The sequence below is a fragment of the Rhamphochromis longiceps genome, linkage group LG23, assembly GCF_057381845.1.
Source record: "Rhamphochromis longiceps isolate RC_006_pf linkage group LG23, R_longiceps_female_GT1.1, whole genome shotgun sequence".
NCBI lineage: Eukaryota > Metazoa > Chordata > Actinopteri > Cichliformes > Cichlidae > Rhamphochromis > Rhamphochromis longiceps.
In genome coordinates this window covers 6,769,883-6,793,068 of record NC_140578.1, presented here as the reverse complement: position 1 = coordinate 6,793,068, position 23,186 = coordinate 6,769,883, and the positions used below count along the sequence as shown (strand labels likewise).

Below are 23,186 nucleotides of genomic sequence, written 5' to 3'. Positions count from 1 at the left end.
ACATGCAAGAAGTTTCAGATTTCGTGCACAAGGAATTGATTGCCTTCCAGCAACCCAGTATTGCTCTGCTAGGTAATGCAATGATTAACCAAAGAGCCGCCCAACACTGATTTAAATTTAAAAAGAACGAACAGGAAGGAAAACTCGAAATGAAATCGAAGCAGCATGTCAGTTAGGGGAAGTTCTCATCTGTCATCTCAGTCTTACCTCGCTCGAAGTCATTACATACCATATGCTTGTATTTCCAGCTCTCTGCAAAGGTGGGCCTAACTGCAACGTTATAACCTTGGAAACATTCGACTTCATATTTTCAACCATCAAGTCTCTATTGTAGCACTATCTGTCAAAATGTACAAAAAGTAAGTAGCATAAAATTGAAAAGCAGCACTTAAGAATTTCACAAGGATAATTAAAGAGTCATAATGTCCTAATATGTCATAATATGGTATTTTATATAAATATACTATATATATTTTTTTATATAGAGTTAAGTAATGGATGCTCAGGTATTGGGCTGCTCTAATCATAAAGTTTTTCACTGACATCAGCTTGAATGAGAGCAGTGTCATCTCAGGCACAACTCTTTAAGCTGTAAGCACAGAAGCCCCACCCACCTACTGTTCTAATATTCGGTTTGCAGGGGGCAGCCAATCAGAACAAAGCTGGCTTAACAGAGGAAAAGGAGCTAAAAAAATAGCTTGCTTCTATTCTAGTAGACTCAAAGGTAACACTACAAGAAAACTACTTGGATTAAATGTACTGACTTTTTTAAATCTGAAGTACCCTTTAATACCCCATGTAGTGATGCTGTATTTCCCCAGCCTAAACTCAAGAAAAGCATGAAATTGCATATCCATATACCTCTATCTGGTATAACTGTCACTCTCAGATAAATTGTACAGTACAGATGCAGATAATAACAAAGCAGCTGATGTCCCAGATCTGTGCTGTTGCCCAGTCATAGTGTGTGTTCCTGCTGTTAGACAAAACCACTTGTCCCAACTACTGTTTTCAAGTTCATTTTACCAGCAGACAAAGAGTCCATTTATCTAAGGGGAGGCAGCGAGAGAAGGAGGAGGCAGCGAAGACTAACAGAGAGCGAGGACAGAGAAGAGAAAGACGACTGACAGAAAGACTTTCCAAAACAGCAGATCCTGGAATGTTGGTGGAAGGTGCTACATTGTTCCAAAATATTTGTTGCTCTGTCGGCACGGCAACAGGACAACCGTCGTGTTTATTAGCAAATCCCTACCACGATACCAGCAAGTCCAGAGAAGTAGAGGAAACACCCAGTGAAAAGGAATGATAACAAAAAGTTATCATTAAAAAAAAACGCACACACAACAGGGCTGAACAATAAAAAGAGACAGCCTGTGACTTTCATTGTTGACTTTACATTGGTAAATGCAGGGTGGAAATACCAACATGTTCACATAACCACGTACAGTGGAAGCTACAGGTATCTGTAGCTGCACACAGCTGCAAGTGGAGCAACACATGGCGAACAGAACAAACTATTGTCACTCAACTATGGAGGCCCAACTTAGCCTTAAACACACACAAAGGAGGGAAATCTCCCATGTTCTCCCAGTTCTCTGCTGTCTGCTGTCACCATATATGATGATGCATACAGCAAGGTGATCAAATTAGGAAATGTAATGCTCCATTACTAGCGCACACTGTGGAAAGTTAACAATGCAAAAAAGAACAAAATAGATTCTGGGAGTCTTTATCCCTTTGAGAAACAAAAATGATAAATTGAATGCAAAGCTATACAATTTTTCAGTTCAATAAACTGACAGTCTCACGTCTTGATGCGTGCTCAATCATCCAGGTAAGTAAATCTCCAAAAGTTGATTCTGTTCATCTGGACATAGCGTTTTGTAGGAGAAACGTGTTGTCACTCATCCAAGTGACTTCTTCAGTCTCAGCTGACTGCAGGTTTCCCCAATCGTATAATCTGATAACCGTATATAAAATTTGGCACTGATATCATTTGGTTTTGTTAATTTTTATTATTCAATTCAATTCAGTTCAGTTTAATTTTATTTATATAGCACCCGTGAGTGAAGAAGAAACACTCGGTGCATTAAATTCGTTATCTTCTAATGTCTGTAATGCACAGACACACAGATTCCAGTTAATTAGTGCAAACATAATAAAAATGAAAGTAGAGCTTTTGTTCATCCCCACAAGCTCCACGCACTGTAAACACTGGAGGAAAGACTTCTTGGGTGGTCTGCTGGTTAAAAATACTCAAAAAATCAAAAACATGGCCAAGAAGTCCAGATCAGTCATTTGTGAATCCTTTGATTACTCTCTTGACCAATTGTGCTGTAGTTACCAAGATATGTATTTTCATTGAACAGTAATTGTTTAGGAATACAAATAAATATTTAAAAACTGTTATAAAACCAAATTACCATCACACAATAACCAATGGCTGTCTGAGCATTTTAGTAAATCTAATTCATGCAACCAAAGCTACAGAGAAGAAAGTTTCTGCTGCTAAAATTTTGTCCTTCGCCTACAGATTCTCCCTATGATATGCAGAATCTGTTTATATAGAATAAACTGATGAAGATGATAGAAATCAGTGTCAGCACACACTGTAATGATTAAGCTACCACGCCCTTAATCATGCATAATCTTACAAGTTAATACAATTCCAATGACAGACATATAGGGTTCATTAACAGGGAAATTAACTATAGACACCAAAACATTTTCTGTACCTTGTTGTAGACAACATATACACCTTATTCAGTACACCTGATCACCTACTTGCCAATCCAAATATCTAATCTGACAGCAACTCAGTGTATTTGGGCGTGCAGACATTTTTCAAACTGAGCACCAGCAAAGAGCAGAAAGGCAATTTAGATTACTTTGAATGCGACATGGCTGAGAGCATCAGACAGGTTGGTCTGAATATTTCAGAAACTGCTGCTCTACTTGGGTACGATTTCTAACATTTTACAGAGAAAATCAAAGAAAATATCCAGTTCTCTGGGAGAGCACCCATGAAGGTTTGATGTGCTGTGATGGCCTACAGCAGCAGAAGAATACTCCGGTTGCCTCTCCCGTCAACAGAACAGAATAGAAGTTTGGAAAAATGCTTTGATTTCTGCTGCAATATTCTGATGCCACAGTCACAATTTCATGAATCCAACCCACCTGGTATCAACGGTTCAGCCTGCTGGTTGTGGTGTAATAGTGTGGGAGATATTTCCTTGCTTTAATTCAGGGCCCTTAGTACTAATTTCTAGTCTGTGGGAGCTTACCTGGCTTTGGACCTAGCCTCAGAACAACTGCAGATCTTGCCACATCAGTATGACAAGCAACTTATCTAAGATAATACTTACCCTGTCATGTTGCTGTTGCTACTCTGTGTTTTATTATTTATTGTAATTTTGTCTTGTTCCAACTTCGGTGGCTGTTTGCGAAAGTTTACAGTATAGAAACTTACTATCTGCTTTAAAATGCTTATGTTTCTGTTTAAAATAAATTTAAATTGGTGGTCTAGAGTGTCATTTTAATGGACACATGTAAGCCAATATGACTGAAGTATTTGCTACAGTGTTAATACAGCATCGTTAACAGCCAAAGAGCGATCAAAGTCTGAGCCTCCTCCTCTAAAATCATAATACCACTCAATATTGATCTATGATCAGGTTTCATAGCCGTCTCAGAGGAGTGTTTTGAGAAAGATCTCTATGTGCTGGAGTGTGTTAATGTGCTGGCCTGTACATGTGTGGATCCATGAGAGATAGAGAGAGGAAGATGAAAACAGAGAGAAGAGAGTCTCTTTTTACTGTTGCACATCTCTGGTTTCATAGGAGAGCATTCAGCAAGATAGAGATAGCGTATATTCATATATATATCAGGTAGACCTGAATATAATTTAAACAAAACATTCACTGTGCTCTGAGTAACTCTGTATTTATCTTAAGCTTTTTGACAACCCTGCATTTATGTTCTTTCCTCTTCAGTAAATACAAAAGAACAAACATCCATTCTTCCTTCTTTCACCCACAGGCTAAAACTGCTGCTCAGCTTAAAACAATCGCTCAGTCCTGTCACTTTCTCCCTCCCTCTACCTTCTTCTCCCTCCCCCTTCCATCTACTTTTTTATTGCCTCTGAAAAGCCAGGCTGGAATAACCAGCAAGTCCAAACACATGCTGACAACCTCCCAGTCACACTTGTACACACAAACAACACACAAATGCAGCCCGAGACATACTAAAACAAAAACACACACGCACCTTGTGCGGTTGGGTAAGGTTCCCCCAGCTTGCAGAGGTAAATGGAGTGGAACAGGTTAGCACTGCTGCCTTATAGTGTCCCACCTGTACAAACACAGTGCCTGATCGTGGCTAAAAAGGCTCACACACAGACACAGACATGGACACGGACACACACTAATAGTGCTCCATCTGGACTGAGGCACTGGTGGGTTTTAATAGCTATCGATCATTTTCCCTGGTGACACACTCACACACTCACCTCCCTGTTACAGGCCAAACAGAGCCAGCTGAGGACTCATACAGGTCCCCAAGAGTATACACAAAGGCACACACTGCACATTTGCACACAACCTAATAATACAGTACCAAAAAGCCCTTTTTTTGGTCTGTGTGTGTGCGTGTGTAAACGTTCGTGGAGAGAAAATGAAAGAGACCTGCTGCGGCTCACTCTGCCTTTCTTTTTAGATGAGGTTATTTAATTTACATAATGAGGCCCAGGCTCACTCTCATAGATTGAATTACTCTGAGACAACAAATAAAAATGAATACAGACAAGCACCCCTACAAACATACAAATCTCAGTATGTAACCCTTTCACTGGAGTTGTTCTTTTGCTTTGGCCGTGGTAAAAGAGCAACTGTAAAGAAAAAGTCAACTCTGAGAACCTGCAGTGTGCCCACCCTCACCCAATGACGTCATCGCACACTTGTGAGTGAGTTACAGTGATCTGAAAGGGTCAAAATGAGGGAGAGCCAATCGATATTCCATATGATTCTGACCAATAAATCTAAGATGTGATTAGTCAGGGTAGTTAGCGACGATTAATTGGCTAAGCTAATAAAGTCCTTTGAGTGTGAGGGTGCCAGAGAGGCTGCTGGGAATCGTGTTGATTTTACGAGCAAATTAATTAAAACGGCGCCTTAAAAATCCCCGTCAAAGTCCGGCATCAAACAGTCATTGTACACTCAGGGAAGGGCAGAACAAAGAGACATCAATCTGGGAGATTCAATGTGTGTCTGAGTGTGTGTAATAATCAAACACAATGATTCCTTCCTTTACTCCATGTTGTAAATCTAGAAAGGAAAGAGGGACATTTGTCATTTAGCACTGTCTTTCCTCTTTCATTATAAAAATTGCTGCTACGGTATCTTATTACCGTGTAAGAGCTATGAGCATGTGTAAAGATGGGTCCACGTGAAAGTGTGCATGCACCCAACATAATTCTCAAATGGTGGTTAAAAAAAAGCAAGGAGGGGGGTGGGGGGGGGAGATCTTTTCTAGGATAAAGACGCAGAGGCTAACAAAGGAGAGCATGAGGGGGAAAATGACATTGTTATGGATGATGAACTGTGCCACTGTTTTTGTCTCAGAGCCTCGGTTCAGTTTAAACTTTGTAGTGAAGTTTGTCCACTCTTAAACCAGTAAATTAGCGGTTGGCATCCTTGTGACAGATAACATAAACTTAAATAGCTCAAGTTGATCTATTTTTCAAATTCACTCAGTTACGTCTAATCTAACAATTAAGCATCCATGTGCATTGCAAAATTTGGAAACCAAAACTAGAAATTGTGTTACTTTGAACAATTATGTAAATAAAAGATTAACCTTTTTTCCCCAAATGACCCAAAGTCAGAATTCAGACCTTCTTTTCAACATATTTACCAAAATTGGTGTATCATTAAGGGGAAAGGTCCTGAGAAAATTTTATCTCTCTGAAATTTTTTAGCAAGATCTCAAACTTTGAATGGCTTGTTTTGGGCTATGATCTGTTCACAGTTATCATTTAAAAAAGTCCAGGCGAAGCAAATTTCAAAGCCTTCCAAATACGGTGTGTCCTCAACTATATGCTGTGTCTGCCTAACTATCACCGTCGAGACTCCTCTAAGCCTCACAAAATTAAACTGACTAAATAACTGATGCCGGTAAACCAGAAGAGCTGAAGCAACATATTTTTAGGACACTGGTTCCTCAGTTCATAATGCAAACACGAAACAGTGGAGGTCAAGTTGACGTCTTAAAAAAAAAGTCAGAGCACCCATTTGACAGCAGTAAGCCCCTCAGGAACATTTAGCAGACTCTGTGGTGGTGGTGCACAGTTCTGCCGAGCAGCGACACCTGCACAAATAGAGTGCCACCTTCATGGAAGAATCATCAGAAGAAAAACTTTCCACTATCCACAACCCAAAATTCTCCATCCAGACTTCTGCAAATAAAAGTCTAAACAAACCTGATGCATTCTGAAAAACAGTCCTGTAGACTGATGATGGTAAAATGAAATTTCAGAGGGCGTGCAATGAACGCAAATGTGTTTTGAGGGAAAAGGGGTGCGGAAATATATAAAAGCAACACCTTTTCAAATCCCGAGGACAGGGCTGCATTGATCGTGCAGTCAGTAGCATGGAATGGAAGGATTAAATTAATCCACAGCAAATCCTGGAGGCAAACATCACAATGCATGTAAAAGCTGAATAGAATGGCTTCTAAAACAACATACAGATCCTAAACATACCTTAAAATAAAGTAAATGACTTTCTCAAGAAGTATAAGCTAAAGTTTCTGACATGATCCTCAAAATCCCAAAGAAACTGTGCATGAAATATTTTAATTGTGATCATTTTTAACTTCAGTTCCTTTGTAAACCGGGTCCATTTGAGAGTACTACCACATGGAGTCTCCAGAGCTGGATCTGTACTCTAAAGCAAATGCTTGCTCTTTCTTTAATCCATTACTTTCAGCTGAATATTTCAGCCATTTGGATCTAAAGTTTAGCTTTCCTTTTCATCTGCATGTTTATCAACTGATTTATCTGCTTGATCAGTGTTTTTGTGCACTTTTACTGCACTCTAATTGTGTGGTTCAGGTGTTATGATGGCCTCAGTCTACAGACCCAGACATTTACACACATACGCCGAATGTGCGAGCTTGCTTACAGTCCAGCAGGACACACACAATCGCCACAGCTGGGTGCTTTTTTCCGTCACATAGCAGCTGAAACAACAATTGTTCTCACAGCGTAAGACCATTGTGTGTGTGCACTGTCTCAAACGCTTCAACAGTTTGTCTCTCACTCACCCTGCAAATCTCGAGGGATGCCCAGTTTGACGTAAAGAGCAAAAGTTTCTAAAACGTTTCACTGCTTTTGCACTTGTGCTTTTCTTTCTCACTGTGTGGTGCTTTGGCCAGTGTTTCAGTTTAAGCTACTGATACCAACACAAACACGGAGAGCAGTCTGAGATTTTACTGAAATGAGCTGCTGTAACAATACAATTAGGCCACAGCCTGTTTCCATCACAGGGGAAATCCTGCTGCCTGGTTGGCCACTGATAGGAGTGAGACGAGAGAAAGAGTGAGAGAGGAGGATGAGAATGATAAGAGAAAAGCAAAGTGTGGGGGGATACGTGAGGAGGACATCTGTGATCCAGTCCAGAGGGAAAACAGCGCAGAGGTACCGTAAGAATGTAGGGGGTGAAACATACGAATGAAAGGCCGGAGAGGAAAAGGTTATGATAAAATACACAAATGTTGAGCAAGCAGCAAGGGTTAGTTAACCAGAGGAAAGACGAGGCAACTTAGAAGGCACAATTGTACCACTTTGGGACAGGATGCAGCTGAGCAGGAACAAAGCACTAAGAAAGACAAAAAAAAAAACCAACAAAAAAAAACATGTTTGTGTGACAGTGTTGATTCTTTATCTTGAAAATAAACCCCAGAAGCAGCCAGGAAAGTGTCTCTGGCCTTTGTGTTGCATATAAAACAAAGTGTTTCTGTAAAATCTGTCCTATAAATAAACATCTGTTTTTGTTTTCATATCTGGATTAAATATTACGATGACATCCTATTTTTTTTTCACTTAAAAATGTTGATGACCTCTGTTTTGTTTTGCTTCTTTTTCTTTTTTAAATTTACTTATTAACATATTCATGTATTCTTTTAGTGAGCATGAGGAAAATCATATAAGAAACTGTGGATGTTAATCTTTAAATATGCTCAACAATGACTGCAAAAGTGCATGTAAAAATTACAGGTCAAACATTATATATTTTTTATGGTTACCATTATGGCTACTTGATGTTTGCATCCACTGCTGCCTAAATGTCCAGGTCCGGGAACAGCCAATTACGTTCCTGCACAGAAAATCACTTTGGCAAACTACCATGCTGTGGTTACCCCTTTATAACTTTTTATGCATGGCAACCAGGGAAGAAAAGCAGGCCCAATTCATTCATCCAGGCTTCAGTCATATTGAAGCATTTAAGGGTTCTGTATTAAACACCATTTGAAAGTATATAAAACAGAATTCACCAAGGCCTGACTTTTGCCATGGGATTTGACTCTTAAAAGCACTTTAATTTAAATGAGATAATAACTTTAAATGACATCATATGTTTTGCCTTAACTTAATTCGTCTATTCAGGACAATGGGTGAAGCCATACACATGGATCCCTGCTGTCTGGTGGCGACCACAAGAACACTGATTTCTTTTGTGTGTGTGTGTGCTTTAATTTAAATGAAAAGAAGTCATGAATAGATTAATGAGCAAAGATGGATAAATATTTCAGAATGTGCTGGTTGAACATCGTAAGCAGGCATCTAAAGAACTCGTACATATTCTGCTTCCTCTTATTTTGTTACTAGAGTGATTGTTATGAAACTACAAAACAGTGAATGAAACTGACAGAACGTAACATAATAGGAAACACTGCATAAATTTACTTTGCAAAACTCATCTTAAGCGTTTCCTAATGTGTCCCGTCGCCTTAAAGAAAAGCAATTTGTCTCATAACTGAAACAAAATAAGATCTGTTAAGCCAACCAGTTAGATCAGATTATATTTGACTTTATTAATAGCCCGAGTTTGACACATACAACAGTACATAAAGACAACATTAGCAGCCATAAAAAGTCAGACGGTGGTGGTTTTTTATGATCCAGTTCAGCCTCCTTAGGTGCCTCTCTGAGCCAGCTAGCGCCAGGGGACTGATTTACTTGTCACACAAGGGGGACATATTTAGACTGGATGTGCTGGAGAGAGTGTGCAGTAAAGCTGGCAGGGCAGTGGATGACCCAGACAGTGGGAGTGTGGGGGAGACACATAAGACACACCAGTTAACCTCCTGCCATTAAACCAGCTTGATTTCTGACCAAGGGCCATGGGACAATGGAGTGTACTGCACTAATTACACACCCTGACACAGATAATAGGACATATACTTGCTCTTTATGAGAACAAACAGACGTCTGTAGATCTCTTTAACAACTTGCAGTTTTAGCAGAAATAAAAGGTCTTAAATATGGCTTTGCAGTGTGCCGTCTTTGCAGAAGCAAGAGACTTGATTAAAACATGTCTCTTGATGACTGAATCAACAGACAGTTGTCTTGAAATGTCAGACTACTGGTTGATGCCAATCCACCCAGAATGTGCAGTGCTAGGTGGATTGTGACTAAATATGTCTGTGTTTATATTAACCTTTCTTAGGTGTCAAATTTTAACTCCCTCAGCATTTACCGTACACAGTACAGTCACAAGGAAATGCAGGGTGTGTCTATGTGCTAGGTAAGACAAATTATATGGGACCACCAACCCAAGACCACCATAATATTCCGAGACCAATAAGTAAAACGTCACAAAGACTTTCCATCGCAAGTCTGCATATACATGGAAAAATAAGCTGTAATTTGTTCATACAAAAAGGGTTTCGGTGATTTCATCTGTAAGTTTTCAGAATTATCCATGTTTTACTTAAACAAAAACAAAAGAAATTAGGTTAATTACAAAGAAACCTGCAATAAAAAGAGTTCAATTTGTAAAAAATAAAATAAAATAAAAATAATAATAATAATCTATATATAACACTTTAAAGCCACCCTATTTTATTATTTTTTAAACAATTTATTTACTTTTATAAAGTAACATAGATAAAATTAAATAAAACTCTACAAACTGATAAAAACAAGAAACAAATACAGGCCTGCTACAAAATATTATGAGTCAGGTGTAACTTTGATTTTTTTGTCTCAAATTCAGCAATATATTCTTTATCATTATTAGTAAACCAGAGCTATTACTGAGTGCATACACCTTTCTTACCCTATATAAAAAGACAAGTATTTAATTTCAAGCAGTTTGAGTGTTGAAGGAAAATATCACTTCTCCACATAGTATCATCTATTTTAAAGTCATAGAAACTTTGAAAAGTTTAGCCTGATGAAATTCATCATATATTATGATTTATTTTTACTTTCGCGTGGTTCTAAACGACTAAATGAAAAGCTTCCATGTGTGCAAAAAACTTTAAGCAAATAAAAAAAAGGCATAAATAAAAGTAACAGTAAAAGTTAGCAGATGAGTATTTGGGCTGGTTCACAACAAAATCATCGTAATAAGAGAGACTGAGGTCTGGACGCGCTGCTCTGATCGCTGCCTGTCCCGCCACTGACAGTAAAGCGGGTAACCAAATATTCAAAAACAATACGTCATCCCACAATGCAGCGCGCTTACGTTCTCCTTTACAGCATTACCTCATCCCACAATCCACCGCGAGATTAAGAATCTTCTGGGTGGTGGTCGTCTAGGCAACGCGCCTTATCGGAGGACTCAGCCCCGCCTCAGAGACACGCCCCTCAGCCAATGGGAGAGCCCCGTCATGACATCATGGTTATTTTTAGAGAGGCAGCGGCAGCAGATAAGGTTTGCCTCCACGCTGGACCGCTCAGAGTATACACACACGCAAGCGGTGAGCACACCGGAGACGCTCGGTGGCTGACAGGAAAAGTTAGAGCCGCGAGGCGCTTTTCATTCACGGACTCAATATAAGTCTGGATACTTTGACAAAAGCTTTGTGAACAATTTCCACTCAACATAGAACAACCGACCATCGCTTGGTGAAAGAAGTAAGTTCTGATTCCTGTGTCGAGAAAAGTGCGCTCTCAAAGTTTGGAAGTTTTTACGCACAGAGAGGACGTTTGGAAACCAGTGTTTTCCTCCTCGGTAACCAGGAAGAAGAGAAGGGGGGACGGAAAGCTGTTTTTGTAGAAGACTGTGTAGCTACATTCGGTTTTTGTTTTATTTTTTCTTCTATGTATACCAAGATGGAAACTACTTTCTATGACGACTCACTCAACGCTTTCTCCCAGCACGACAACGCCGGCTACGGATACAGCAACCCCAAAGCGCTGAAACACAACATGACACTGAACCTCACCGACCCGCCGAGCGCTCTGAAACCTCACCTCCGCGCCAAAGCTGGCGACATCCTCACCTCCCCCGACGTGGGTTTGCTGAAGCTGGCCTCTCCGGAGCTGGAGAGGCTGATCATCCAGTCCAGCAACGGACTCATCACCACCACGCCGACCCCGACCCAGTTCCTGTGCCCCAAGAATGTCACTGACGAGCAGGAGGGCTTCGCGGAGGGGTTTGTGCGCGCCCTGGCTGAGCTCCACCACCAGAACATGCCGGGCACAACAAACGTGAGTGTCACCTCGACTCCACCGGCAACTGTCAACACTGCGCTGCCGCCTGTTTCATCTGTTGCCGGTGCCACCGTATACAACAACAATGCTGCCATGCGCTCTGAGTCGCCGGTTTATGAGGACTTGAACACTTTCAACCCGGCCATCAGTACCGTGTCGGCACCAAACTACACCACCTCAGCCCCCACTATGTCCTTCTCTGCTGCCCCGCCTCAGCTTCCCATCTACGGCCAGCCTTCCCCTGCCCAGCTCCCTCGGCTCACTGCGCTCAAAGAGGAGCCCCAAACCGTGCCCGAGATGCCAGGGGAGACCCCTCCTCTTTCTCCAATCGATATGGAGAGTCAGGAGCGCATCAAGGCTGAGAGAAAGCGGATGAGAAACCGCATCGCTGCCTCCAAATGCCGGAAGAGGAAGCTGGAGCGGATCTCAAGGCTGGAGGAGAAAGTGAAGACCCTAAAGTCACAGAACTCCGAGCTCGCATCCACCGCCAACATGTTGCGCGAGCAGGTGGCCCAGCTGAAGCAGAAGGTGATGAACCACGTAAACAGCGGGTGCCAGCTTATGTTAACGCAGCAGCTCCAGACCTTCTGAGGTGGTGTCAGCGACAGAGGAGAGAGAGAAAAGACTGTAGTTGAAAGAATAGGACGCTTCCTGTGGTAGTGAGTGTCTGCGACTCCCGAAATCGTTCCGGTATTTGGGATGATGTGGCGCGACACTGGCGGGACCGGGGACGGTACCAAACTGAGTGCCACGCGCTCCCCAGTGGCGCGTCCTAGAGATGGGCTCAGGACTGTGACAATAGCCATGAACCAGAAGGGACATGGCAACAGGCAGAAACCCCTTCTGTTTCTGTGTCGTGCTGTTTTTCTTTACAGAACTGGACAGGACTGACGTTTTCTTGATTTACACCGAGCCCTGCATGGACTTCATCATGACCATCAATGGAAAAACTCAGTATTAGAGGATTTTTTTTTTTTTAAATCACACGCAATACAGACTTTTCTTGCTGTAGCCATAATTAATGGCCTCACTTTTTAGGCGTGTTGGTCAACTCTAAACGGCTGAAAAGTTGCAACAAATGCTGCCTGACTCATGAGTTAAAGTACAATGTACATTTTTTTCTTAATTGTAAGAAATTAAGTTAGAAAAGCTTCAAGATTTACTTGTTTTTTTCTAAAGCTGTTAATGGGGTTTCACTCATTGTTATATGTATATAAGATCAACTTGGAGTACTTATGTTTACCATTTGTAATAAGAATACTGTATAATTTTTTATGTTTGTTTTCTGAGCACTTAAGCAATTAATCAATATTTAAGAAAATAAACCAGATAAAATGAAGCAACATCGCCTCTGTGTACTTGTAAGAGTGTGACATAAAAAGTGGGTGTGCCACGAAGAAGTCAAACAATAAAACATGTTGCAACATGTTGTAAGAGCTGCTAGTGCTGAGTACCTCAAGCTAAATTCCATTAGTACTGGTATTGATTGAAGCTGAGTGATTGTGTTTCAGCTGGCAGGCCGGGCTCACTTACTCCTGATGGAGGCCAGTTCTGCAAATTGGGGTTGTAGAGTTTGCGATCTCCACTTTTGTGTCTCAGCTCACACAGGCTCAGAAGAAGAAAAGTGTAACTGCCCTATAAAGTCTCCCATTGCTTTGAGCAATAAGTAACATTTTCACATCATGTAACACTCAGTCACAATAGGCTAAGGTGTGCAACCCTTAATTAAGAAATCTGGAACTGATTTGATTAATACGACATCTCCCTTGCTATTTCATCATTCAGTTATTCACCATTGCTCTGTCCTTTTGTAAGTATTCAAAAAGGTTTCAGCATGTCAAAGAAAAAAAAGAAGTGTTAGGTTCTGAAGTGCAAATCTCTGTATGGGATAAATTAATACAATAAACTGTGGCTTGGTGGGATTATGTATATATATGGTGAGTCTTTTTTTTTAATCACATAGTCATCTTTCAGTCAGTACCAGCTAAAAGAACAAACAATAACCCAAACAAAGGCTTTGTGGTGATGGCTTTAACCACAAGAAAAAAGAAAATACAAGCCTGGAGCTCAGTATCTCAAAGTGCTGAATATTCTTTAACTTATTTACGGTACAGCAATGTGGGCCTATAAATATGTTATGAGCACTTTTGAAATAAATTGGGATTTTCTTTTTTTTTGGGGGGGGGGGGTGTCAAATTTTTCACTTATAAAAAAACAGGCGTAAATTTTTTTTCTTGATGTCTTCACTAAACCCAGCAATTAAAGTGAGTCTCGTTCATGCTTACGCAGCAGGTGCAGCTCAGGCGTGGCCTACAGCAGATAAAAGGAGTGGGCTTTCAAATACTGCTGGACATCAGCACGTGTGCTGCTCTTAATGAAACACTGGAGGGCGACATACATTGGGGTGGATTACCGGTGAAATTGCCTGAAGTGCTCGAAATCTCCACAGATCTGTTGCAATTTATATCGGGTTATCAGATATTAATTTTTGTGGAAATTAATAGAGACTGTCATATAGAGTGTAAATAAAACAGAACGGGTTGTTGACTGAAAACCTAACGAAGTCTCTGACACACTGTGATGCTAAGGCTGACAGAATATTAAATGTTCTCTTTCTTTTCAATCTTTATATTTTCCGATTTTATTTTTTGTTTGCTTTTTAATTCTTTTATATACAAACAAACATCAAATATCTTTATAACACAACCTGTTTGAACACGTCAAATAAGGGAATTCAGGTGTTGTCTTTGTTTTAATTGTTTGTATTATTTTTCCTTAATAGAGACAATCTCTGTGGGAGACATATCCAAATAGACACTTTTCTCCCTTTCCCTTTAATTATTCCTTCAGGAATCCCGATTTCTCTACAAATCTGCTCTGATTTCTCAAACTTGGGGCATTGTGACATCATTCCGGAAAGCAGTGCCCTCCCCTGCCATATAAGGAGAGGGAACGCTCGGAAGACCCACGTCAGGACCGAGGAGGCGTTTATTACGGGAAGTGAATCGACTGACTACATAATCTCCTCTTTGCATAATACGATGTGTCCTGAGACGTAATCTAAAGAATAGACCGGACTTAATTAAACAGGCAAATCCATCAAATGACTCCAAGGGCGACTAAAAGCAGACGTCTAGATGTTAAATATCAGGAGATCATAATAAAAACAAACGTTCTTTAACAAAATCCGCATTCTGTAGAATAGTTCACTAACAGCTCACATAAATGATAATAGGAACAATAGAACAGAAATAATATGTTGATCGATCTAGTTGCTTGGTATCCAGGCTATTTTATACCTAAACTTCCCCACATTCAAAGGGGGCATATGTATATTTTTACTAAAGAAGTTTACATGTATTTGAAAGTTAAAGTTACTTCGCAAATGTTTGCATTATAGTACAGGCTTCAGCCACTCCCTTAGTCACACTATAGAGTCTTTAATTTACGCATCTAATCTATAAAATAAAATGGATTGTTATACAAAAACATGCTGCTTCATGCTAATAAATACTGTTAGACTGTCTCCATGAGACTTTATGCAGCAGCATTCTGCTGCATAAAGTCTAACTGTACTTGTATTGGGGGAGTTTCTTTCAGGGTATAAAACTTCTGCTAATTTTACTCATAAATATTATTAATAGCTCTATATCTCTTCATCAAATGATAAAAGGAAATCAAAAGTTGTCATTATTATATATCAAACCGATTTTGACATTTAGGCCAAGAGTGATTCAGACATAAGGGAGAATCTTTCTTCTCCCCCACACACCATTATCTATTTTATCGCTTTCACAAACATGCAAAACAATGTTATTTTTACACAGCTATTATTCTTGTCACCTCTTACTAATACAATACTAATACAATAATTTCACAGTGATTGAGGATTGAAGTGCTATTACTAGATAAAACAATTAACTGCATCTAATGGAAACTTGACCGCGTAATTGCACAAAGGTCAGGTTGAGCCGGCTGAATCTGTACAGTGAAAGGCTTCTGTCTGTTGTAGTTGCTATGGGCGGGGTATTTTACTAAGCAATATGGTACAAAATACACAAACAGAAATCAGAACAACAAATTCTAACAACTGTGGCGCATGAAGGCTGAAGGAACATTTTTTTATTTTCCTGCAAATTTAAAATGTGGAATAATGTCAAAGGTTTTGAAAGCCATGCAGCATCAAATTCTAAGAACCCTTATGCCGTGGATGTGATCCGGACAAAGAGAAGGGATTTGGTTTATGGTATCTCACATACTGAGGATCTCCTGAATCTTTTGGTTGCAGAGGGGGTTATGACAACAGCAAGGAGATCTATTGTTTTGTCCATCAGGACCCATAAAGATCAGAACTCCAGGGTCCTGGACATCCTGGAGGCCAGAGGTGAACGAGCATGTCGGAAATTCTTCCATCCGTGTCTTATGCTGGCAGAACCTGAACTATACCAGCGAATCAAGACCTATGTAAGGAGTATGAACGAGCAAGTTCAAGATAACAGGAGACAGCTGATTGGGTATTTGCTGGAGAGAGATTGTGAATGGGGGGGGAAATTAACAGATCAAACTGGAACCCAGAGAACTTATACTAAAAGGATTAAAAAAGGATCTAGTGTTACAAAGAAAGGAAGTGGTACCATAGTACTTGCAACATCAGAGCATACACCAGCTCAAAGTAAACCAGAAAGCCTCATTTACATGGCTGCTAGAAAAGGGGATCTCTTATTACTTGAGGAGCTGTTAAAAGACAGTGATATCAACACTGTCAATTCTTCCAAAGAAACTCTATTACATGTAGCTGCAGAAAATGGGCATTTATCCATCGCTGAGCTCTTGATTCAAAAAGGGGCTAGATTGGACCTCCAGAATGACGCTGGCCACACAGCTCTTCACAGAGCAGCCAGCAGAGGGCACACAGAGCTCATGAAGACCCTAGTGAAGGCTGGGGCCCCTATACATACTCTGGATTTGAAAGGCAAAACTCCCATTCACCTGGCAGCAGAAAATAGGCATCTGAAATCTGTAAAACTCCTGGTGGAGGAGGAAGCCAGGCAGTCTGAAAGTCACAGACAGAATATGTTTCTGCACATGGCTGCCATGGAAGATGATTGGAGGTTGGCTGAGTTGCTGTTGCAGAGCGGGGCCACTGTTGATGCCTTAAACAGCCATAACAAAGCAGCTCTGTTTTATGCAGTCAAGGAGAGCAATGAGAAAACAATGACTGTCCTTCTCAATGCAGGGGCTAAAGCTGACTATGATGTCATATATGAAGCCATTAATCTTCATCAAGAATCAATTCTCCAGCTGTTGCTTGGTGAGTTTGGTCCAGTTCTATTTCAATTCATTGCTTTGTTTTTGAGATGTTACACAAATACAGAATAAACCTGCAAAACATCCAAGCTCACGGTCAGTTTTGTTCAAACCACAGCTAATGCCAGAGGAGTCCTGAACAAAGATGCCCTGGGCTCTGCTCTCTTTTCAGCTGTTCGAATGAACTTTGATGGTGCGGTGAGTGCACTGATAGACAGTGGAGCAGATGTGAACATGCGCGACGGTCGCAGATATACGCCTCTCCTACTGTCAGCTGAGCTGGGACACTCAGAAGTCTTCAGGTGACCTCTTTCAAAATAAATTCAGTGGCAATAAAGTAGCCCCCGTAGGCCTTCACACTCACACTCAAGAGCATTTCAACAAAATCAATCATATCATTGTGGGAATCACGTAATTATGTAGTTTACTTAAAGAACATACTAGAATAAGAAGAACACTGTCTAACTACCTTTATAAAATCCACCCTGCCTCATAAATGTTTATATTCACAAATATAATTTATGTATATGTTAAAAAAAAATAGCAGTGAGATATTTGTGGCACCAGATGCTGGTCCAAGTCAAATAGCAGAATAAAATCACGACTGTACAGGCGCAATGACACAAATGGGTTTAGAAAAGGCAAAATGCTCATCATTGTCCTTCTATAACAAATATGTATTTTCCATGTTTGTTTCTAATTTTATATATATCATCATTTATGTTGTGTTGTACATATTTGGTGCAGAGCATATGCATCTATTTTAACTGTCCCTTTTCTGTATTTTTTTTAGCAGCTAAGCCAAATATGTAATATCTTACATTTTGGCTTTTTTTATTCTAGTGTTCTCGTAGCAAAAAATGCAAAACTGGATGCTACTTTATCTGACCTCTCTTCAGCATTGCACTTGGCTGCTCGCAGTGGTAGCAAGCCCATAGTGCACACACTGCTAGAAAAAGGACTGGACCCAAACATTAAGGGAGCTAAAGGCCACACCCCTCTCCACCTGGCAGCTCAATGTGATGGGCCTGACATAACTGGTCTGCTGTTAAAAGGTGGAGCACAGGTAATTGTCAAAGCATTAACGGTTGCTATCAGTTCTGTAGATTTTCAGTATATTAATGCAAAGTTGTGTGTCATTGCTATAGGTAAATGTAGTAGGCCAGGATGGTCTGACCCCTCTGCATATAGCCAGCATGCAGGGTCACACAGACACAGTGATCCAACTTCTTCATAACAAGGCAGAACCTGGAGTCAAAGACCGGCTGGGGAGGACAGCCCTGCACTGGGCAGCCTTTTCCCAGGTAGATAGTTGTGTGGTGGACTTGCTGCTGTCAGCCAAAGCTGACCCAGATGCCACTGATAATGAGAAAAAAACTCCCCTCCACCTGGCTGCTATGGAGGGAAAAGTAGACGTGGCGATTTCACTGCTTTCCCACAGGGCAAAGAGGCGAGCTAGAGACATGGATGGCTCCACTCCTCTTCATTACGCAGCAGCTGGTGGGCACGTCAGTGTGGTTACAGCCCTTCTTCAGCCGCTCAACAATAAGGGGACTGAAGACAGGAATGCATGGAGGAAAACACCACTTCATGCTGCAGCTGAGAAGGGACATGATAGTGTAGCTCTGCGGCTCCTGGAAGCTGGGGCCAAGATAAATGCTACAGATCACAATAAAGACACACCTCTGCACTGTGCTGCACGTGGTGGACACCACAAAGTAATGAAAATACTTGTAAACTGGGGACAAGCTGGAAATGTAGGATGGAGGAATAAAGCCAATCTGCAGGCTAAAAATAATATAGGGAAGACACCATTGCAAGTTGCAGAAACTGAACACACACCAGAGCATGAGAACACTGCAATTTTACTCAAGAGGAAGATGTTTCTTATGAAGTAAGCATCATAATTTGTGAACGATGTTGATCCAAGCACTTTGCAACTTGTTCTCTAGTGTGTGTCTTTCTCTTATTTTTGGTTATATTTTTCTCGTTTTGCATATATCGCTCTTGATTCATTGTATTTCTTCCTGTTTGCTATGTATTCTTGCAGTCAACTGTTCATATTTTATTCTTAGGCATGCACCTAAAGGTCGATTATTTTTTGCTCTTCTACTTTCATCCAGATTAAAATGAAACTCAGACTTTTCCTAGCACCTTCTACCGAATACACCTTCGGCTAAGCTGACTGATACCTTTTTGTGGTGAAGCATTAAAAAAAATCTAACCATTGCTTCTTTTTGCCCACCTGTGGTTTTAGAGTTAGTCACTTCAACGACCATACAGGAAAGTATGTTGATAGCATCTAGCCCAGCTTACACCTTTGCAGATCCTCTTTAAAGGTTATGCAAATTGTATGCAAGCCTGGGTTTGCAAGCGTTGGGTCAAACTCCAAGCACAGAAAGACAGCAGTGCTTGGTGACAGCTATTTTGAACCACATCCTTCATAAGAATAGAGCACATGGCAAGCTGAATAACGATTTTATTCCTCCATTTATTTATTTTTATTTCAGTTTGTTGTTGTTTTTTTTGGACAAGTAAAGGTCTAATGTCTGTATATGGAGGTGGCCTACTTGAACAATACTCTATAAAAATATCATTTGACGTAATAGGAAAACCCAAGCTTTTGGCCTCAGAAGCTATGATTGTCCCCTTTAGCAAGAATGAGTTCTGGTACATGGTTCCCCATCAATTAGGGCAAGTCTTTCAGGTCCTGAAGCAGTAAAGCAGCCTCAGACCATCACATTACTACTGTTAAAGTTTAGTTCAAGCCAGCTTTAATGGGACTCAAACTCAAAAAAAATATTAATTTTATTTTGCAATAGCTTTTTGCAGTAAGAGAAGAAAAGAAAAATTAGTGATGAAAAAGTTGGTACACCCATGCACTTGGGCTAAATGAAATATGAATCAAAGGTCCTCATAAGGTGCCAGTGATTTGGGCCTCCTTAGGAAGAGGCTGGTGAAGCTGCTGAGAGTCTGGGGTAGTGTGATGCCAAGACCTACAGAGCTCTCCGAGGCCTTTAGAAAAGGACTGCAGAATATCTAAGATAATAAAAAAAGATTAACTTAAGTCACAATAGTCTATCTATTGCCTTTCAAATAATTTGTATTGGTTGATGGAGTCGAAGCAAACCAATTTTAGAGAATATTATTTGCAAATGACACAATTTAGCTTTGGTTCTCGTCCCTTGCACAGTTTGTGCATTTTCTAATCTGGTAATGTTTGCTGTTTCTCCATAGATATTTTGTTTAGCTTCTGCTCCCCCCCATCCACCCAGGGAAGAGAATAGAGGGTATTCCTCTGTATACCATGTTTAGCTTGGAGCATAAAGTTCCCTGAAGACTGCCGAATTGGTCCACTATAAGTAATGTTGAACTAAACTTAATAGTTGACAGTAATGCAAACCCCTGGAAGTTATTTCTGCTTGGAAATGTTAGTTTCTGATGCCAAGATATTTTTGTTATATCAAAATATATAAGCTATGTAGGTATAACTTAAGCATACCTAACTCTTTTTCTACTGACACTAAATTAATCCATCTCTAAATCTAAAAAAAAAAAAAAAAAAAAGCAGGAAGGAAGTGTTATGATATCTGCAACTTTAGGTTGTTGTTGGAAACAAGTGGTTTGTTGTTGACACAAGAAGTGACACGGGCGTTCTTCACTTCAGTAAAAATACAGATACTTGTGTTAAGAAAAATACTCCAGTCATAGTACTGAAGTACTCATTCAACTTATTTACTCAAATAAAAGTAAAAAAAAGAAGAAGTTCAGGCTCTGAAATGTACTGAAAGTAAGAAAGTAAAAAGTACCCTTTTGTAGAACTTTGTGCAAAGCTAACTGAACCTCATGCTGTAACATAAAATAATATCCATCCATTCGCTTCCGCTTATCCTTTTCACTGGAGCCTATCCCAGCTGTCATGGGGCAAGAGGCAGGGTACACCCTGGACAGGTCACCAGTCTGTCACAGGGCTAACACACAGAGACAGACAACCATTCGCACTCACACTCCCGCCTTCATACCTATAGACAATTTGGATTAATCAATTAACCTATCCCCACAAACTGCATGTCTTTGGATGGTGGGAGGAAGCCAGAGTACCCGGAGGGAGCCAGAAAAATGATTACAGCCAGGGATGAAGGTGGGGAACAGGTGGGGAGAGAGCAGTTTTAGTGGCTCAGCATGGGGAAGGATCACAACTCACAATCATTTCTAATGCGAGCTCCAGTAGGTTTTTTTGCAGTTATGCTGCTGCTTTTTGTGGATTTGCACAGCTGAATTCAGCTAGATGTAAGCACGTTTCCCATGCTATGTTGCCGGAGCTCCATCCCGAACACTGGCAGCATTCTGTTTATACTGTCTTTACAAGACAGCATACAGCTGGTATAAGGGTTAACTTCAGTGAAGGAATCTAATCATCAGCTTACATTCAAATACATTTCTGCTACTCTTGATGTATCCTAACTCCCACCTTGAACAGCTCAGTGCTATAGATTCACCACAATATGGCAAACTAACCTGTTTACCCTGCACTAAACTGCTGAGAATTTGAATAATCCAAAGGTGATATAGCTTAGTTTGTTTTTAAGGATGTTTCACAATAGAAAAAAAATAACTTCACATCATATACAGATCCAATATTTGATTTAAAAATGAAGACATTACAAAACACACTGAGCAATCCTTGCTTTTATATATAAACTCTCTTCTTCTGCTCCTTCTTGTTTTATCTGTCTTTATCTCTGAATTAAGTTATCTTTCATTCTTTTCTCTTTCTGGGAAATGCAGCAGCTCGACCTTTAGTTAGAAGACACATTATGTGGAAAAATTGCACACAAACAGCTTCTGTATTTGCTGATATTATGGAAATAAATCATCATCCACTTTGGTTGGTTTTCTTCTGTGGTCTTTCAGCCCCTTTAGTGTTGCTGAGCTGGTCAGTGCAGTCATTCATTCATTTTAACAATGCACCAGATTGTTTATTCGTCCACTTCCAGCGCTGTTGCTCTCTCTCTGTTTATTTGGAGTTTTCAGCCTAATGATGGCCACAGCATGGCTTGCATTAACAACTCTTTTGGGTCTCACATTTAAAATGACAATGACATAATTACAGTGAAAATCCATAAAATACAAATTCAACACCTCAACTTCAGATAGTAAGTCGCTACTTATTTGCAATATGTTTCTTGGGAAATATTACTTTTTTAGGGCCAGGTCGTTTTTTGGTTCTTTTGTTATTTCTACCCACCCCTGGACTTTATCATGTGAAAGTAAAGTTTTGCATGTCTTAAATATATTAACATAATTTTGCAATACCATTTTTGCATTAGGAAAAGGAAAGAATAGAAAAATTAGTCATGGAAAAAATTACACATGCACTTGAGTTGAATAAAATAAAAATCAAGGGTCCTTATAAAGTGACAGTGATTTGGGCCTCCTTGGGAAGAGGAGAGCCTGTGAAAATGAGAAACTGTGTATAAATATGGCTGCAATTCTAAAATAGTTAATGCATTTTTCCCTTGAATTACCTCGATTGGGACGGCTTCACCACCACCCTTCAGTGTAAGTATTTTTGTTTAGTTAGTGGTTAGTGGTTATTTTTCACATAAATATTGAAATGAGATGGCACAATGTTGCCTTATTTAGCCTCCTAAGACCCAAATTATTTCATGGCATGCATTTTTAATTTCTCTTTGCTGTTGTGACTTTATAGTGTTCGAACACTATAAAGTCACAATTGAGTAATCATGTGCAGATTTTTATTTTCTAGATTTATGTGGTATTTGTGTAACCATCAGCCCCCTTTTTGTGTCTGGTAGGCTAGCCAATGTTGCCTTGTGCACTAACTGGTAAGCAAGTCAGCTATGTTATATTAACCTTGGTAGGGTAGGGTTTTCATTTAGTTGACCTCATTTTGAGTTTTCTCCTATTTAGCATTTACTTTTATCTACTTTCTCTATACAGATTTGGATTTTAGTGATACAGTTAATAATTTTTCATTTAATTAAAGTTACAAAAAGTACTTTTTATACCTTTGTCCTTGTCTTTATGTCTTATTGCTTGGTTCCTGGCACTTGTGTTGCCAGTTGCTGTTATTGTGTTGGACTAGGTTAAGCAACTCATCCAACACATTGGACTTGTTAATCTTGACAAACATCAT

General features: G+C 40.0%; 2 protein-coding genes across 3 annotated transcripts; both read left to right on the top strand.

Moving 5' to 3' along the window:
• The first annotated feature begins 10,930 nt into the window (after positions 1 to 10,930).
• On the top strand, positions 10,931 to 13,652 carry jun (Jun proto-oncogene, AP-1 transcription factor subunit). Of its 2 annotated transcripts, XM_085398493.1 has the most exons (2): positions 10,931 to 11,140; positions 11,384 to 13,652. In XM_085398493.1, the coding sequence occupies exon 2, from the start codon at positions 11,435 to 11,437 to the stop codon at positions 12,308 to 12,310; it is 876 nt and encodes a 291-aa protein (XP_085254619.1). In that variant the 5' UTR covers positions 10,931 to 11,140; positions 11,384 to 11,434; the 3' UTR covers positions 12,311 to 13,652. The 2 variants fall into 2 exon arrangements, with proteins under 2 accessions (XP_085254619.1, XP_085254618.1); XM_085398492.1 differs by having other exon boundaries at positions 10,931 to 13,652.
• Positions 13,653 to 14,575: 923 nt separating this feature from the next.
• On the top strand, positions 14,576 to 20,673 carry caiap (CARD- and ANK-containing Inflammasome Adaptor Protein). The gene is made up of 4 exons (XM_085398491.1): positions 14,576 to 17,030; positions 17,145 to 17,328; positions 17,870 to 18,092; positions 18,175 to 20,673. Exons 1-4 carry the CDS (start codon positions 15,863 to 15,865, stop codon positions 18,922 to 18,924), a joined length of 2,325 nt encoding a protein of 774 aa, XP_085254617.1. The 5' UTR covers positions 14,576 to 15,862; the 3' UTR covers positions 18,925 to 20,673.
• The last annotated feature ends 2,513 nt before the right edge of the window (positions 20,674 to 23,186 follow it).

Excerpts from the sequence above, each read along its gene's own strand:
- jun (XM_085398492.1), top strand. The coding sequence starts at position 11,327 with ATGTATACCAAGATGGAAACTACTTTCTATGACGACTCACTCAACGCT.
- caiap (XM_085398491.1), top strand. The coding sequence starts at position 15,863 with ATGTGGAATAATGTCAAAGGTTTTGAAAGCCATGCAGCATCAAATTCT. Across the intron at positions 17,031-17,144 it reads AATTCTCCAGCTGTTGCTTG|CTAATGCCAGAGGAGTCCTG; the intron begins GTGAGTTTGGTC and ends TTCAAACCACAG. Across the intron at positions 18,093-18,174 it reads TGTTAAAAGGTGGAGCACAG|GTAAATGTAGTAGGCCAGGA; the intron begins GTAATTGTCAAA and ends TCATTGCTATAG.